At 42.5% G+C, this 18,026-nt stretch overlaps 3 protein-coding genes across 3 annotated transcripts in view; all 3 read left to right on the top strand.

Annotated features, from left to right (window-relative positions):
* Nucleotides 1-1,329: 1,329 nt before the first annotated feature.
* LOC307210985 (vomeronasal type-2 receptor 26-like) lies at nt 1,330-4,584 on the top strand (the record flags this gene model as incomplete). Its single annotated transcript, XM_079967182.1, has 3 exons — nt 1,330-1,515; nt 2,126-2,252; nt 2,779-4,584. The coding sequence occupies 3 exons, from the start codon at nt 1,330-1,332 to the stop codon at nt 3,687-3,689; spliced, it is 1,224 nt and encodes a 407-aa protein (XP_079823308.1). The 3' UTR covers nt 3,690-4,584.
* Nucleotides 4,585-9,952: 5,368 nt separating this feature from the next.
* LOC307208556 (vomeronasal type-2 receptor 26-like) overlaps nt 9,953-18,026 on the top strand; it is a 56,300-nt gene continuing 48,226 nt past the window's right edge. Inside the window, exon 1 of the mRNA XM_079963259.1 lies at nt 9,953-10,077. Within this exon, the coding sequence (XP_079819385.1) occupies nt 9,968-10,077 (110 nt within the window). The 5' untranslated portion in view covers nt 9,953-9,967. The remainder of the gene's footprint in view (nt 10,078-18,026) is intronic.
* LOC307209861 (vomeronasal type-2 receptor 26-like) lies at nt 11,561-17,361 on the top strand (the record flags this gene model as incomplete). The annotated part of the gene is made up of 5 exons (XM_079965225.1): nt 11,561-11,815; nt 12,858-12,953; nt 14,708-14,812; nt 15,747-15,900; nt 16,373-17,361. 5 exons carry the CDS (start codon nt 11,561-11,563, stop codon nt 17,281-17,283), a joined length of 1,521 nt encoding a protein of 506 aa, XP_079821351.1. The 3' UTR covers nt 17,284-17,361.

Genomic DNA, 18,026 nt, shown 5'->3' with positions numbered 1-18,026 from the left:
GGCTCCGCTATGGGCACCACGGAAGATGGCCAGCAATACCATCTCTCCAGCTCACATGAGGTAATTTAGAGGCTGAGATGGGAGTAATCAGCCTCCCTTTTTCTTCTCGGTGGAAGGGAAGTCCCAGTCTCATCCGCGGCTGCCCACAAACCACCCTCAAGTTCGTAAAGAAGGAGGGGGTGGGGGCACTGGATGGAAAGCCCTTGAGGGAGCTCGGATCTCCTGGACGCCGTCTCTGTGAGCGCTCCAAGTTCCATTTCTTAAGATAAAAGATTGGATTTAAGATTTATGGACATGCTTCGAGCGAAGAATGGGTATTTAATCTGCTAAGTCAGCCACTGAGATGCTAAGAATGACGGACTGGAAGAAAGACAACATCAAAGAATAACATCTAAGGTGGTATGTTGAAACGGAACGGAAAGGAGGGGGGATAAAACTTTTTCTTTTCTTATTACGGTATTACCTAACAACCCCCCCCCCCCAGAAGAACCGTCTATACTACTTATAGCAAGTGAGATTGGAAAATATAAACTGTGTGGAAACAATATTAACTAAAGCTTTTGTTCTATGAAATATTTGGAAGAAGATAAAAGACTTTCTTGTGACGCACTATTTAATCGGGATCCGTCATTATGAGACAGACTGTGTTGCAGAGATTGATAGTCATAGGGGGAGGCAAGCTCTGACTTTGTTATTATATTTGCATTTCAAGTTCGATTTGGCAAACCTCCCCTGGAAAGACTAATGTTTGGTGCAACCTGTCTGAGAAAATTAATGAGCAAATGCCTAGATTTTATTTCATCGGAACTGAGAAAAGATGGCGTCTGCCACCCGAGAAGGACTTTTGGATGGATTCAGCATAAACACCAGCGTGTGAGGACACACTGCAAATAAAAGACTTACCAGCTGCAAAAGAAAAAAAAAAAAGGGAGAGTCATACAAAGTTCACACAGTAGTATATTATTGCTCACTTCAGCTCGCCTGTGGAAACAACTCAGAGGCTATAAAAAAAGAAGGATAATAACAAGAAGATTTAAAGAAGGGACTATTGACACTCAAGGCAGTAGAAATATGAGATGATTGGACCCCACTGAACTCGAAGCATGGGAACCCCCAACCAAAAAATTATAATTTGGCAAAATATTTGGACTTTATGATATGTATTTGTACAATTTGGAATATTTAATGTGATTTGATTGGATTGTTAAAATGGAAAACTTAATAAAAATTATTATTATTTTTTAAAAAAAGAAATAGCCAATTTCTGGATTTTCTTTATCATTCTAGCTTCACCCTTTCCTGAGAAATGTCAGGCTTGGGAATACTTCTATGGGCGGAGTTTATTTGGATGAGAACGGGGAGCTGGCAGCTGACTTTGACATTGTGAACTTTGTGATGCTTCCCAATAATTCTCTTCATGAAAGGAAAGTTGGGCACATGGAGAGGTGCGGATCCCGAGACATAAAAGTCACAATTGATCGGAATGCCATTGTGTGGCCTCTTTCGTTTAACAAGGTGGGTTAAGCCGTTCACTTCATTCTGTAACTTATCTCAGGTTCTAATGATTCTTTTTGTATTATCCATAAGACAGTGTCTCTGAAGCTTATTGAAAGATAGAAAAGATTTACTTGGAGTTACAAAGTGACCCTCATAAAATGATCGAACAATGAGCAATGAAAGAGGGTGGAGTAGGCAAGTGAAGGGATATTGGAAAAGCAGAAGTAGTCTCTTCTCATGTTGAGTACAGGAGGTCAGGAGACTGAAACCAGCATGCAGAAACACCGAAGAGCTGAACTAACTCTTTGCAGAGGTTATCGTGAAGTGCACTTTTATGCATGTTCATCCAAAATCAAGATCCAAACTACTTTTGACCTTCAGCATTACTGCAGTCTTGTTTCTTTCATTTAAATAGCAGCTCCTGGAGGGCTTGATCATGATTGGGACTGTGGTTTGTGGGGAAGGAGTTTAACCTTTTCATTACATGTCACACCGCTCATGAACATTATTTCCAATCACCACTCCACTAGAGCTGCTACTTGGCTTGTGAGGGAATCCATTGTTAACTCCAGTGATTTTCCATAGCTAGAAATCCCCCTAACTCTTGCTGCTCTGTCTTTATGGGTAGACCGTGCCTCATTCCAGATGTACAGAGATCTGTCACCCTGGGGACTTCAAGGTGATCCGGGAAGGAGAGGCGCTTTGCTGCTATGATTGCCTCCCCTGCATGGAAGGAACAATCTCTACCAAGGAAGGCAAGTGATTGCAGGGGAAAGGGAGGCATTCAAGAATGGGACAATGGTTCTATAGGCATTGTTGGAACTTGGAAGAAATGACAGTGGTGGGAACTGATTAGGGTGATGGATGATTCAGCAACCCACCCCACCCCAAAGTTATTTATTTGTATCATCATCAACATCACCAATGCTGATCTTTGTCATTTAAGCAAGATATAAATTGGTCATCCACTTACTGGGTAAGAATATTCATCTGACTAGTCCTAACATTTGTATTCTATGGTAAAATGGCTCTCCCACAATTCAGGAAGGCGACAACCCAGCTCTTCTCCTGGAAATTCTATTTCTGGCTTGTGGGAGACCCCAGGCTCAGCCTGTGCCATGCATGACCTCTCCCACTGATGGCCCGGCCTTCCATACTTCCCTTCCATTTTTCATTTGTAGGTGGCATGAAAATGTTCACTACAAAACATGTATTTTGTGGAATGTAATAGAACTCTTGTGGATATATGAATGATGCTAAAGTTACTCTTCTTCTGTCCAGATGCAGACCACTGTACCAAATGTCCAGAAGATCAGCATCCAAACAATGAGCGAGTTCGATGTGTCCCCAAGATTATAACTTTTCTGTCCCATGGAGAACCTTTAGGGATCATCTTGGCTTCTTTCACACTATTATTGTCCTTTATGACTTGCCTCGTGTTAGGAATCTTCATTAAATACAACGAAACTCCCATCATTAAAGCCAACAACAGGGACCTGTCCTACACACTCCTCTTCTCCCTCCTGCTCTCTTTTTTGTCCTCCTTCTTCTTCATTGGTCAGCCAATGAACATAACCTGCCTCCTCCAACAAATGGCCTTCAGCATCATCTTCTCAGTTGCTGTGTCTTCTGTCTTGGCAAAAACCATTACTGTTGTGCTGGCTTTCCTGGCCACAAAGCCAGGGAACAGGGTGAGGAAATGGCTGGGGAAAAGTCTGGCCAACTCTATTGTAATTTCCTGTTCCAGTGTTCAAGTTGTCATCTGCACCATCTGGCTAGGGACCTCTCCCCCATTCCCAGACTATGACATGCACTCCCAGCCTACAGAGATTATCCTGCAATGTAATGTAGGGTCTTCTGCCATGTTTTATGGTGCCCTTGGCTACATGGGCTTCCTGGCTGCCATCTCCTTCACGGTGGCTTTCCTAGCCAGGAAGCTGCCTGGGGCCTTCAATGAGGCCAAGCTCATCACCTTCAGCATGCTGGTCTTCTGCAGTGTTTGGGTGTCCTTTGTGCCCACCTACCTGAGCACCAAGGGCAAGTACATGGTGGCCGTGCAGATCTTCTCTATGTTGGCCTCCAGTGCTGGGCTTCTGGGCTGCATCTTCCTTCCCAAGTGCTACATTATTGTACTGAGGCCTGATTTGAACACAAAGGAGCACCTGACAACAAAAACAAAAGATGGAATTTGATTCTTAATGCGCTTTTCCCACCAAGGGAATCTGTGTGCAGCACAATACTTATGAGAAGAAGCTATTTCCCTTTCAGGTGTTTCTTATGAGCTGCTCTTGTAACTATTTTTTAATCTATCCAAAACCTAACATGTCATTTCCAAAGTGAATGCACAGTTATCCCAGGACAATCAGAGGCCATTTTGATTTAATGTCTCACTAAATAGGAACCCTTTTCAGAACTTGATTCAGATATATCCTCTTAATATGCCCGGGTGATCTTTATATCTGTGTCACCCTGACCGGTGTTGCATGATCTTATTTTCCACAAATAAATTTGTATATGTAACATATATGCCGCATGCAGAGTCTGACATTTTCTTCCTTTTGTGCAGAAGTAAGTGGATTTGGCTCTGTGCAAGTATGCTCAAGGTTGCACCACTGGAATATCCAGTGGAAAGCTGTATATATTTCAAATTATTTCACTTTGTTTTTCTGACCACTTCTTGTAAATATTCCTCTCCCTCTTTCTGCCTCTGAGCACAACATAGCAATTCCCTTCCCTGATATATAGGGAAGTTCCACAGGAGGTTTTTGCAATTCAGCATTTTAAACCTTAAACTCCCAATGTATTGCCTCTAACCCTTTTTTTTGTTTTTGTAGATCCGCAAAATAATCTGCTTCTAAAGGTATTAGGAAATTGAAGACGAATTCTGAAAACTTAGAGATGTTCTATCTTCCATGTTCTTGAATGGGAAGATGGCCTAAGCTAAAAGGGGCTGCCTCCTCTGGGTGGACGAGGTCCACAGCTTTGGGGTCCAGCAACATTGTCACTGGAACCTCAGATTTCACTGCTCACATCAGTGCTTAAGACCCAGTGAGCTAGCATGGGAAAGTGCTAGTGGATAATAATAATAATAATAATAATAATAATAATAATAATAATATTTATATCCCACCCATCTGGCTGGGTTGCCCCTGCCACTCTCTGTATACTTTTATCTTTACAAAGTTTACTTCTACAACCAGAAGAACTGTATTGTAGTAGATGAGTTCATGATGTCCAGCTTCTCTTAAACTTGTTGCATCTAGTCTGTTTATGCTTTCCATGAGACAATAAACACTCTATACTTTGAACTGAACCGCGTGGCAGATGAGTTTTCTTAAGTAAAAAACTCTGGAAAAGGCTGACCAATAGAAAGCAGGAAAACTCTGATATTCTGCTAGACAGCAAAGCTACCACTCCGCTGAACTAATCCCCCTATCATGGGCATAGCCAGGTGGGCAGGGGCCAGCTGCATAAACTCTGGTTGCATAAAAAGCCAACTCCTTTTGAAATAAGGCATTGTCTGGACCCATTGTTTAAAACTTTACTTGCAGAACTTTCTTCAAAACAGAACAAAAACATCAAAGATACATCCAAATAATTCCATGCAATACGGTATATTGTGCAAGTCCATTTCTTAGAAAGAAAAGAAAATTCCAAACAGACCTATAAGAAAATATCTCCTTTCCTTACAGCCTCCAATTAGCCTGAGGCCGTTCACCTGGAGAACTTCATTTACATCCATACTCTCACAGAACCTGGAGAAAAAAGACTCTTTCAAAATGCCGATTTGCAATTCAATACCTTTGTCCCTTGTAAGGGATGTGGGTGGTGCTGTGGGTTAAACCACAGAGCCTAGGACTTGCTGATCAGAAGGTCAGCGGTTCGAATCTCCGTGACGGGGTGAGCTGCCGTTGCTCGGTCCCTGCTCCTGCCAACCTAGCAGTTCGAAAGCACGTCAAAGTGCAAGTAGATAAATAGGTACCAATCTGGCGGGAAGGTAAACGGTGTTTCCGTGTGCTGCTCTCGTTCGTCAGAAGCGGCTTAGTCATGCTGGCCACATGACCTGGAAGCTGTCCCTCGGCCAATAAAGTGAGATGAGCGCTGCAACCCCAGAGTCAGTCACGACAGGACCTAATGGTCCGGTCCCTTTACCTTTACCTTTACCTACCATTGTCACTTATCTAAGGTTAAACACTCACATGTTAGCTACCAGAAAACAATAAGAGTCCATTATCATCCCTTCAAAGCAGTTCATAGGCCCATGTGCCCCCAAACCACATCCCTGATGCCAGCAGGGATCCCTTATCCCATTATTGGTGAAAGAAGCATTATGTTGTAGCTAGTAGAATAGGTTGTGGGGTGTGAGTGATGGGACTGCTTCTTGGGCTTTCAGATGTGCACATAGGCGCAAAAAATGTCCTGAAAAAATGGCTTGATCCTGGCTTATCTGGTGGTGTATCTTAAATAAAAGTCATTCAAGGATCACTTTCCCCTCTGACCTTTTCCACAACATGTCGCCACATCAGTGAGATTTTGTGAACATAGAATCATCAAGTTGTAAGGGACTCCAAGGGTCATCTAGTCCAACCCCCGGCAATGCAGGAATCTCAACTAACGCACCCAAGACAGATGCCCATCCAAACTTTGTCTAGAAATCAATTGGCAGCCAGTACAGTTCCCCTGCCCTGCTTCTATCTCCCTTTAACTGGCAAGCAGCCGTTCACCTTCCAACAAACCCACAGATGACTGATTATGCGATGAGGACGCTCTATTTTGCGAGAGAGGGGGAACAGAGCCAACACTCTTCGAAAGAGTGAACAGGCAGGAAAATAGACAGGAAAAGAGGAAGTCGGAGCTGAGCCAATTAGTTCGTGCCATCGCTGTATGGGAGGTCTGTTAGACAGGAAGAAAAACAAAGGGCACAAACAGCGCCGGTTCAGTATATTCTGTAGAAAAAGAAAGGAGAGTTCAGGAAGGATCATCGTGATTAATGACAGTGGTACGTTACAGCCACCAGAGTTATCTGTTGTTGGTTTTTTGCAATAAATCCTCTTTTTAATTATCTTCGTGTACCTCGTTATCAAGGTGAGAACCTGGACTCCTGATATATAGGGAAGTCCCACAGGAGGTTTTGCAATTCACCATTTTAAACCTTAAACTCGACACAAATGCCCAGTGCATTGCTTCCAACCGTTTCTTGAAGGTCCGCAAAATAATCTGCTCCTAAAGGAAATTGAAGATGAATTCTGAAAACTTAGAGATGTTCTATCTGCCATGTTCTTGAGTGGGAAGATGGTCTGAGCTAAAAGGGGCTGCCCTCCTCTGGGTGGACGAGGTCCACAGCTTTGGAGTCCAGCAACATTGTCACTGGAAGCTCAGATTCCATTGTTCACGTTAGTGCTTAAAACCCTGAAACAACTTGGGCCCCCAATATCCTGATAGGTCATCTTCATCTTTTTTTTTAAAAAAAAGATATTTATTAAGATTTTATATAATAGAAACAACAAAAAGAAAGAATACATCATAAAGAAACAGAAACAAGAAACAAGAAACAATAAAGATATAAAGAAGAGAAAATCCATTTTTAAACTTATTATCTATATAACCTTCTTTCTTGACTTCCCCACATCTCCCTTCTTTGTGTTCCCCTTTACACATTCAAGTTCAGCAGATTCTAACCCTCTTTCAAACCTCGTTTATAGTTATATATTTCAACCTATTATGTCTCCAATTTTCTTTCTCTTCTCATTCATAAATTTTAACTAGAAGAAGAGTTTGGATTTGATATCCCGCCTTTCACTCCCTTTAAGGAGTATCAAAGCGGCTAACATTCTCCTTTCCCTTCCTCCCCCACAACAAACACTCTGTGAGGTGAGTGGGGCTGAGAGACTTCAAAGAAGTGTGACTGGCCCAAGGTCACCCAGCAGCTGCATGTGGAGGAGCGGAGACGCAAACCCGGTTCCCCAGATTACGAGTCCACCGCTATTCTTAATTGCTTAAACCCTTGTGCCATTTTGTTTAAGTTTGACATAATATTACTCCGATCTTTTCCCCCCTTTTCTTTTTAAGAATTTTTGCATACTCCTTTTAACTAGGTCACTAATTAGTGAGATAGGTCATCTTCATCTCTACAGATACTCCTGAGTGTAATGATTGTTGTCATTTGGAGAAATGGGTGAAATGGCACAAAGTTCTTGGTCCATGTCTTGAGCAGCCCTCCCTCCACATCTGGATGATGGTTAGAGTTAGCTGGATGCCTGGAGCTTGACTCATCTGCCCTCCCTTTCCCTAAGGAACGTGTGTATGAGGTATAAAGCCAAGGTTGGATTCCACAGCAAATCCCCAGCTACAGGGAAGCAGGCAGAGGGCCTTCTCGGTAGTGGCACCTGCCCTTTGGAACACCCTCCCATCAGATGTCAAAGAGATAAACAACTACCTAACATATAGAAGACATCTGAAGGCAGCCCTGTTCGGGGAGGTTTTTAATACGTGACATTTTAATGTATTTTTCATCTTTGTTGGAAGCCGCCCAGAGTGGCTGGGGAAGCCCAGCCAGATGGGCAGGGTACAAATAAATTATTATTATTATTATTATTATTATTATTAGCAGGAGTGCAAGGTATCAGCAGAAAAGCTGAAGGTTATTTACTGTGTGTTTCAGTGCAGCATAGTGAGCTAGCATGGGGAAGTACTAGTGGATAATAATAATACTAATTTTAATAATTTTATTATTTATAGCCCACCCATCTGGTTGGGTTGCCCCAGCCACCCTCTGCATACTTCTATCATTACAAGGATTACTTCTAAGACCAGAAGAACTATATTGTAGTAGATGAGTTCATGATGTAACTGTGAGATATTCTTGGCAGCCTGCCCAGAAACGTAAGTCTGCCTCAGAGAGAGTAGTCTGCCCAGAGACAGCCTGTTGATTGGTTAACCGTAGGTGTAAGATAAGGATTGGTTGAGCTCAGCCAATCAGTGTTATACCGTAATAGAGCAGCTATATCTATATGTCTGCGTAATGTGAGTCTGTCTGTCTGTGGTGGTTATAGTATGAGGGATTGGTTAATGACAGTTTGCTGAGAGAGTGTATATGCTGTTAACGCTCTGTATCTGTATATAGTAATCTATGTGTTTATTACTGTTTTCTACAATAAACACTAGTTGTAGCTTTCAAGCCGTTCTTTCCTTCTTTGTCCGAAAGTACGGCGTTCAGACTTCAATCGGCTTCCAACGACATTGCGTACTCTGCAAAGCTCACGCCAGAAGGTCTTCTCCATGTTGGCCTCCAGTGCTGGGCTTCTGGGCTGCATCTTCCTTCCCAAATGCTACATTATATTACTCAGGCCTGTTCTGAATACAAAGGAGCACCTGACGACAAAAAGTAAAGATGCCATCTGATTCTTTGTACATTCCTTTCCATTGTAGGAATCTGGGAACAGAAAGGCAATAACAAAATCCAGCCACTTGCTGGTCTAAAATGAAATATTCAAATGTCAAAAAACTTTGTCAGGAGAGGATATGAGGTGATGGGGATAGATACAAATAATCTGTAATAAAGTATTTGACTGGCGCAGGAGGCTTCAAGTCCCACCCCCCCACACACACATATGCAGCAGATGTTCATCATATCAGAGCCCAAAATGTCCCGAAAAAATAGCTTGATGCTGGCTTATCTGGTGAACATAGAATCATAGAATTATGGAAGTGTAAAGTTTGAAGAGGGATCCCAAGGGACATGTAGCTCAACCCTCTGCAATGCAGGAATCTAAACCAAGCAGTCATGACAGATGGTCATCTAAACTCTGATTAAAAACCTCCAAGGAAGGAAAGTCCACAACCTCCCAAGGGGGACTATTCAAACAGCTCTTGTTGTCAGAAACCTTTTCCTGATTTTTTAGTTGGAGTCTCCTTTCCCTTAACTTGAAGCCCCTGTTTTGAGTCCTACCCTCTAAAGCATCAGAAAACAGATTGTGATGTTTTCTTCCAGCTCTGCAGCTGCTGCTCAAGCTCCACAGTGATTCCAGAGATGTATATTCCCTGCATAATTATAATAATCATAGTGATTTTTTCCTTGGCAAAACTCAAGCAATGTACCCACTTTTGACACGAAGAACAGATATTTCAGAAACGAAAGCTTGAAATGCCTGCTGCATATTTAAAGACGTCTTGTGCCACCGAGGGCTTTGACTTATCTTCCAGGCAGGCAGGGATTCTGCCAGTGTGAAAGCTTCGTATCCTCCCTTTCCTCACATTTTCTCTGGGGCTTCGGTCTTGTTGGAGACTTTGGGCTTCATCTAATTCGCTTCTTGCTAAGTTGAGAGCAGTGACAACAGACGTAATGACAGGAGGCAGACCCAGAGTGATGCTCTTATTGATGTTGCTGCTGCTGCTGCCGCTTCCCTGTGCAGCTTCTAGGATGCGGAAAGCAAAATGTCCATTGAACTTGAGAAGGGACAGTCCAGATGCAATGAATTATTATGAGCCAGGAGACCACTTCATAAGCGGGGTCATATCTACATTACAGACAGTTCTTCCTGAACACGATTTCCTTATCCCCCCTTGCAATTACATTAAAGGGTAAGCTGTACTTTCTCTTTGCAATTTCAGCATAGCAGGCAAAATTGTGCATAGTGGGTAGGCATATGTGTAGCACCTTCTTTAATACTGTTGTGCTTAGGTGTGACTGCCCAGGCCTCTAAGGCTTATATGCCAGGGACTAGTTGTGCTTTCTAGATCTTGCCCATTGAAGACACAAAATGCATGTGCATTCCTTCCCTCCTTTCTTTTTTCCGCTGGAAAGAAACCAAATTGATGGTGAATCATGAAAAGCCAGAGATCATCTGCGTCCCAACTTCTTGACTTGGGAAATGTGAAGATGGCCTGATCTGCACTCCTCTGAAAGGAGCAGGACTATAGCTATTAAATTGTCAAAATCTATCTATCAAGGTAATATACAATCACTTTGAATTGAGTCTAGAAATCAGCTGGCAGCCAGTACAGTTCACCTGCCCTGGGACTTTAGGGTGAATGGCAGGTACTAAATATGATAACAACAGCCATAACAATGAGAAGCAGGAATTACCGTATATGACTTGTAAAGATCTCTATTTTACATCTCCTCTTCTTTTAAAAAAATTAAGGAAACAAACTCTTTAAAACCTACCACTCCCATGTTAAATTAAATTGCGTTTGTTTGTGTTTTCTTTTTTGCTTTTTTTGTTGTTTCTGTTGTTTTTTCCTTTTCTCTTGTTTTTGTTGGTTTATGTGTGTATGTTGTCTTGTTCTTAATTTGTGTTGAAAATCAATAAAAATAATAATAAAAAAAACCTACCACTCCCCTTGAACTAGTGCCTCACACTTTTACAAACCCTTGTTCAATATATTTGAGAGTTGTATTCATGGACCAAGGAAAAGAGACGGCGGAAGAAGAATGGAAGAAATTTAAGGACTATCTTTGGAAACATTGTAAAATTAATGAGTGTTAGAATGACGTGGGTCCAAAAATTAAGTGGTTTTCAGCGGCATTGATTAAGAAAAAAGAAAGGAAAAGTGAAAATTATTTTGAAAATAAGGGAGAGGATTTGTTTGAATTGATAATACAGAAATTCGAATACAGAAAGGGGAGGTATGAGGAGGTCGGGGAAGTTAGGTATATGAAAGTAAGAGATTGAAATTATACTTGTTTGTTTGTTGTTTGTTTTGTGTTTTTTTATTCTTTTTTCTTGATGTGTTCTCTTTTTGTGTAATATTGGAAAACTTAATAAATATCTTATAAAAAAAAGAGAGAGTTGTATTCACTCCCTGCTTCCAGCACTCAAGTGCTCAAATATGCTTCTATCTTTCTTTAACTGGCAAGCAGCCGTTCACCTTCCAACAAACCCACAGATGGCTGATTATGCGATGTGGATGTTCTGTTTTGCTTCATTCTTGTGGCTGCAATTTCTTACAGGATTAAGAAAGCAGGGACTTGACACTTTTCGCTGAACGGAGACTGACATTAGGCTTCATGCTTTGTTGCAGGGTAGCAGATACGGTAGCATACTGGTATCTCCTGTCCTTCATGATTGCCATCCATGAGATTAATCAGGACCCCAGGATCTTACCCAACATCACCCTGGGCTATGACATCCATGAGAATCATTTCAATGCAAGGATGACCTATGATGCCACACTAGATCTGCTTTCTCCTGGGAGGGCCAATGTCCCAAACTACCACTGTGGAAGACAGAAGAAACCCTTGGTTTTCATTGAAGGGGTCAACTGTGACACCTCACTCCAGATTTCAACTATCCTAGAAACCTACAAAATCCCCCAGGTATGAATACACTAGCATGGGCAACATGCAGAGAACAGCCACTTCTTTGAATAGGGAGCAAATTATGAAACTCACTCCCAGAGGAGGCAGTGAAGGTTCTAAGAGTGAATTAAACCAATTCATGAAGGCAAGGGCTATCGATGAATGCTAGGCATGATGACTGTGATCTACCTTCCTAGTTGTTGGTAGCAATGCTTCTGGGTGCCAGTTGCTGGTTTCTTCCAAGCATTTTGTTGGCCTCTGTGAGAACACGATATCAGACTAGATGGGCCATTGGCCGGATCAAGGAGACTCTTCTTATGTTGAAGGATATGTACTGCTGGGTGAAGAATGCTTTGAAAAGAGAGTCACCAGAGCAGTCTAAGGGGGGAACAAGCATTTTGGATGGAGTGATGTCTCTTAGAAGCTACAACAGGAAGTTCACAAGATGTGTACTGCGAGTTGCTAAGTACTTTATACTTACAAGGAGGAAACAGACTCTTTTTTCAGCCGGCACTTTATAAGAGGACAAGGATTCATGGTGTGTTCTGGAACCTATTTTTCTAGGAAAATAGCAATTTAAATGGGACATGAATCGGACAGAAATGTGGCCTCCAGAAGACATCTCTGGGATGGCTTCACACAAACCTATTTTAGTAACTTGCCCTGGGACTTTAAGATGGATAAATAAATATTGGGCGGCGGGAGGGGAATCTTAGGAAAAAATCTAAGGAACAAAACTCATGTGAAACACTCAAGTGAGCTAAAAATTGACCCCTCCCTTGAACCACATGGTAAAAGTAGAAAATGCAACATACATTTACTCTACAGAGTCTGAAACATGGGGGGTGGAGACAACATTTAGGAAGAGAACGATGTTGAAGACATATTCAACTGTTGCCTATAATAAATGAATTGATTTATTTCAGTGACTGACCAGAGTGTATTGTTGCCAAAAGTGTCCTACATCTCCATTCCAGAGAAGCACTGCAGAATAAAGCTCTCCCTGACCACAATTTCCAGTTGACCAATAAAACCCTCTATATCTTCCTCTACTTCCTAGGTCAGTTATGCTTCTGTTCGTCATGCCCTTGACAAAACACAATCTCCTTTGCTCTACCGAATGACCCCAAATGAAGATCCCCCAGGCTCAGGGATTGTCAGGCTACTCCTGCATTTCAGGTGGACTTGGATCGGGCTCATAGCTCCTGACTCTGACAATGGAGAAAGGTTTCTGAGCACCCTGGCACCTGTGCTTGCTAAGGGCGGTGTCTGCCTTGCTTTCTCACAAACCATTCCACGAGAGAGTCTGTTTAAAGCAGATGAGTACACAAAGCTCAAGAATAAGATTTCACTTTCCATGGACAGGCGAATCAATGTGTTTCTTTACTATGGGGACTCTCAGTCCACCCTAGAAGCTGCAACTACGCTAGAAATAGTGGGTGAAATCCTGAAACCCATTACTGGGAAAGTTTGGATCACAATAGCTCTCTCATATGCCAGCTCCAACATGTCTCCCAAACTACTTGAGAACAAGCACATTCATGGATATCTATCTTTATTTATCCAAACCAAAAAAAGATCAAAACAGGATGGAAATCTGCCAGTTTTCTACTCCTATAGTAATGTCCATCCATTTTGGCCTGAAGGCTTTAATTGCTTATATTCAAAGCATGTGTTTTCTGTGAAAGGCCAGAAGCAATGCAGAGTGAAGGAGAACCTTTCAGGTTTCCCTCAAGAAGTCCTTGAAAGGAGCGTGTTTCAGGACACTTACAGCATTTACAACACGGTCCGAGCTCTGGCCCATGCCTTAAATGCTGCGTACTCCTCTAGATCCAAGAGGGTGGTGATGGTGGGACAGAACAGGTTGGAAGATGAAAAAGTCCAAGCATCACAGGTATTCATTTTTATTCTCTAATGATCTGGATAGATATTGTTTCATTTTAAATAATGATTCATTCAATGACAGATTTGTAGGTCCATTTCCTTTAATTAACAGAAATTAACCAAGCATTAAAAAGAGATGAATGAGGTTATAAAATACTGTAGGTCAAAATGATTGATACAGAATTGATAGACCCTTCAATGGTTACCTTTATCTGCAAGACTATAGACTGCTAGCAAATGGTCATGTGACCATTTCAAAGAGAAGACTAAAGATTCGTCAAAACTAAATGACATTCATATTAACTCTCCATTCATATCCATCCCTAGGTATACCACCATAATCTTTTTCAGCATATCTCACTTTCCTAATTATCGAAGACAAACAAAGCAATCCTTGCAATATCTTGAGAATATTGCAAGATAGCATTCTACTGCATGTAAGAAGTTCAATAACTTTTATTTCCAAAGTTTCTCCACAAACCCATTGCAAAGTCAAGAGGCTCCCTGGTCAAGGAGATAGTGTCTCTATAGAAAATAGCAACTCCCCTGCCTTGACAACCTAGTCTAGCTTGGTGCAGTTCCGAAAACTCTGGAGGGCACAACTAGGTAAGGTCAGGTTCCCTCACCCGATTCATAGAATCATGGAGTTGTAGAGTTGGAAGGGATCCTGAAAGTCATCTAGTCCTACATACTGGCAGGAATCTCAAGTAAATCATCCATGACAGATGGCCATCCAACCTCTGCTTAAAAACCTCCAAGGAAGGAGAATCCACAGCCTCCCGAGACTGTTCCACTGTTGAATGGCTGTTAATGGAATACAGAATGATTTATATCTGAAGAAGCTCATATCAATAAAAAACTTAGTTGGTCTCTAAGGTGCTACTGGAAGGAATTTTTTATTTTGTTTCGACTGAATGATTTAGTTTATTGTAAAATATACAGAACATTTAATAAACATATATATATATATATATGCTGCGATTTTCTCTGTCATTCCAGTTTCACCGTTTTCTGAGCGATTTTCAGTTTTACAATGCTTCTATGGAGGGAGTATATTTAGATGAGAATGGGGACCTGACAGCTGAATTTGACCTGGTGAACATTGTGATGCTTCCCAACTACTCCCTTCATGTAGGGAAAGTTGGGAGTATGGAGAGAGAGGGATCCGCAGACGTAAAAGTCAGCATTGATCAGGACGCTATCGTGTGGCCCCTTTGGTTTAAAAAGGTGGGTTGAACCATTCAGGTTAATTTGTCAACCTGCCAAAAAGGAAAATGGAAACAAGAGGATATGGGATTGAAAATGATTTTAGGTTTGTAGGAATAGTCACCCCCACTTCAATTCCCAGGAGCATACTTATGAAAATAAGATTTTTTGCCTCAACTTGCAGCACTACACAGTGGCGTAGCGTGGGTTGTCAGCACCCAGGTAAAGGCAAGTAATTTGCGCCCCCTATCCCATGGATTTGCGCCCCTAACCTGTGGATTTGCGCCCCCTAACCCTACCCCCCAGATGTAGCGCCCAGTGCGGCCGGGCCCCCCTGCACCCCCCACGTTACGCCACTGGCACTACACACTAGTTTGCTTTGAATTGCATTCGCCAATTTACTACTCAGTCACTCAGGTTTGGAGAGGTTCTGTTGGAGGTCTTCACAATCTATTTTTGTTTAAAATTCCCTGAACATATTAGTAAAGGTAAGGTTAAAGCCAGTTTAATCCAGTCGAATCCAACTATGGGGTGTGGCGCTCATCTCTGCTTTCAGGCTGAGGGAGCCCGTATTTGTCTGTAGACAGTTTTTCCAGGTCATGTGGCCAGAATGACTAAAACGCTTCAGGGGCAACAGGACACCGTGAAGAGTGCTAGAGAACACGGAAATGCTGTTTACCTTCCCACCACAGCAATACCTATTTATCTGCTTGCACTGCTATGGAAATCCAATTTCTACTTGCCTGCATTTGGAGAACTGTCCACTCCACCAAAAACCACTCCACCAGACCTACTCTTTGCTACGGGAGAAAGATTCCTATTGGCTCCAGTATTATAGCATAGATCGACATACCACTAATTCCTGACCATCTTTCTTTATGGGCAGACTGTCCCTCATTCCAGATGTGCTGAGAGCTGTCATATTGGGGATGTCAAGGTCATCCGGGATGGAGAGCCACTTTGCTGCTATGATTGTGCTCCCTGTGTAAAAGGGACCATCTCCACTGTGGAAGGCAAGTGAGAGAAGGAATAGGGCAACCATTGAAATCCTTTACATCACAATGTTATTTCTTTATTTCATCCCCCCCCCCAAAAAAAACCCCTCTTTACCCAAGGTTGGGGATTCTGTAAACCATTGTGTGTAGTGATGACAGACTCCTTGTGGTTTGATTTTGAATCGGGTTTCCTGTCTTTAGAAATAGGACATCTGGTTTCTCTGAAAGTTCTCTTCTGGCAACCCATGTGGGACCCATGCTTTCCTCCTAGGAAACAGAATGTGTTTTCATCAGCTGGATGCCCACCACTTTCCACCAGCCTTGCCAGAGGCTTTACAGAAAACTTCAGATGTGTCTGCTGCAGTTCAGTAGCACAGGATCTGCTTTGCATGCAAAAGATTGCCGATTCAAGTCATAGTATCTCCCACTGGGGCTGGCAATGTCCCTTGCTTGGGACCCTGTGTACTGAAATCACTCATCTTCCTTTCAGATGCAGACGTCTGCACCAAATGTCTAGAGGATCAGCACTCAAACAAGGACCGAGATCAATGTGTTCCCAAGATTATCACTTTCTTGTCCTATGAAGAGTCTTTGGGGATTCTCTTGTCTTCCTTTACCTTATTACTCTCCTTAATCACATGCTTGGTGTTAGGAATTTTCATTAAATACTCAGGAACTCCCATAGTCAAAGCCAACAACAGGGAGCTTTCCTACATCCTCCTTTTATCCCTCTTGCTCTCCTTTTTGTCCTCCTTGCTCTTCATTGGCCAGCCAAGAAAAGCCACCTGTCTTCTCCAACAAATGACATTTGTCCTCATCTTCTCAGTTGCTGTTTCTTCTTTGTTGGCCAAAACCATTACTGTTGTGCTGGCTTTCCTGGCCACAAAGCCAGGGAATAGACTGAAGAAATGGCTGGGGAAGAGTCTGGCCAATGCTGTTGTTCTTTCCTCTTCCGGTGTCCAAGTTCTAATGTGCACCATCTGGCTGGGGACCTCTCCCCCATTCCCAGACACTGATATGAACTCCCAGCCTACAGAGATTATCCTGCAATGTAATGTAGGGTCTCCTGCCATGTTTTATGGTGCCCTTGGCTACATGGGCTTCCAGGCTGCCATCTGCTTCACGGTGGCTTTCCTAGCCAGGAAGCTGCCTGGGGCCTTCAATGAAGCCAAGCTGATCACCTTCAGCATGCTGGTCTTCTGCAGTGTTTGGGTGTCCTTTGTGCCCACCTACCTGAGCACCAAGGGGAAATACATGGTAGCCGTGCAGATCTTCTCTATTTTAGCGTCCAGTGCTGGGCTTCTCGGTTGTATCTTCCTACCTAAATGCTACATTATTGTACTTAGGCCTGGTCTGAATACAAAGGAGCATCTGACGACAAAAAGTAAAGATGGCATTTGATTCTTTGTACATTCTTTTCCATTGTAGGGATCTGTGAACAGAAAGGCAATAACAAAATCCAGCCACTTGCTGGTCTAAAATGAAATATTCACATGTCAAAAAACTTTGTCAGGAGAGGATCTGAGGTGATGGGGAGAGATACAAATACTCTGAAATAAAATATTTGACTGGCACAGCAGGCTTCTATGGTTGTTTTTCCGTATGCAAAGCAAAAGTCCACCAGGCAACAGAAGTTCCCCCACATGTCCTGAAATAATAGTTTCGTCCTGGCTTATGCGGTGATGTATCTTAAATAATTGTCATTCTAGGATCACATTTTGCCACATCAGTGAGATATTGTGAACATAGAATCATAGCATTATGCAAGCGCAGAGTTGGAAGGGACCCCAAGCGGCATCTAATTCAACCCCCTGCATTGCAGGAATCTCAACTAACGCATCCAAGACAGATGGCCATCCAAACTCTGAGTAAAAACCTCCAAGGAAGGAAAGTCCACAACCTCCCAAGGGGGACCATTCCACTCTCAAACAGCTCTTACTGTCATAAAGCTTTTTCCGTTCTTTTAATGTGAAGCCACTGGTTCGAGTCCTACCCACCAGAGCAGGAGAAAACAGATTGGAATGTTTCCTTCCAGCTCTGCAGCTGCTGCTCAAGCTCCACAGTGATTCCAGAGAGGATTATTCCCCACATAATTATCATAAACATAGTGATTTATTCCTTGGCAAAACTCAAGCAAAGTACCC

This window comes from Podarcis cretensis (assembly GCF_951804945.1).
Source record: "Podarcis cretensis genome assembly, chromosome: 2".
NCBI lineage: Eukaryota > Metazoa > Chordata > Lepidosauria > Squamata > Lacertidae > Podarcis > Podarcis cretensis.
The sequence above is the reverse complement of the archived record's forward strand: the minus strand, read 5'-3'. Positions and strand labels throughout refer to the sequence as shown.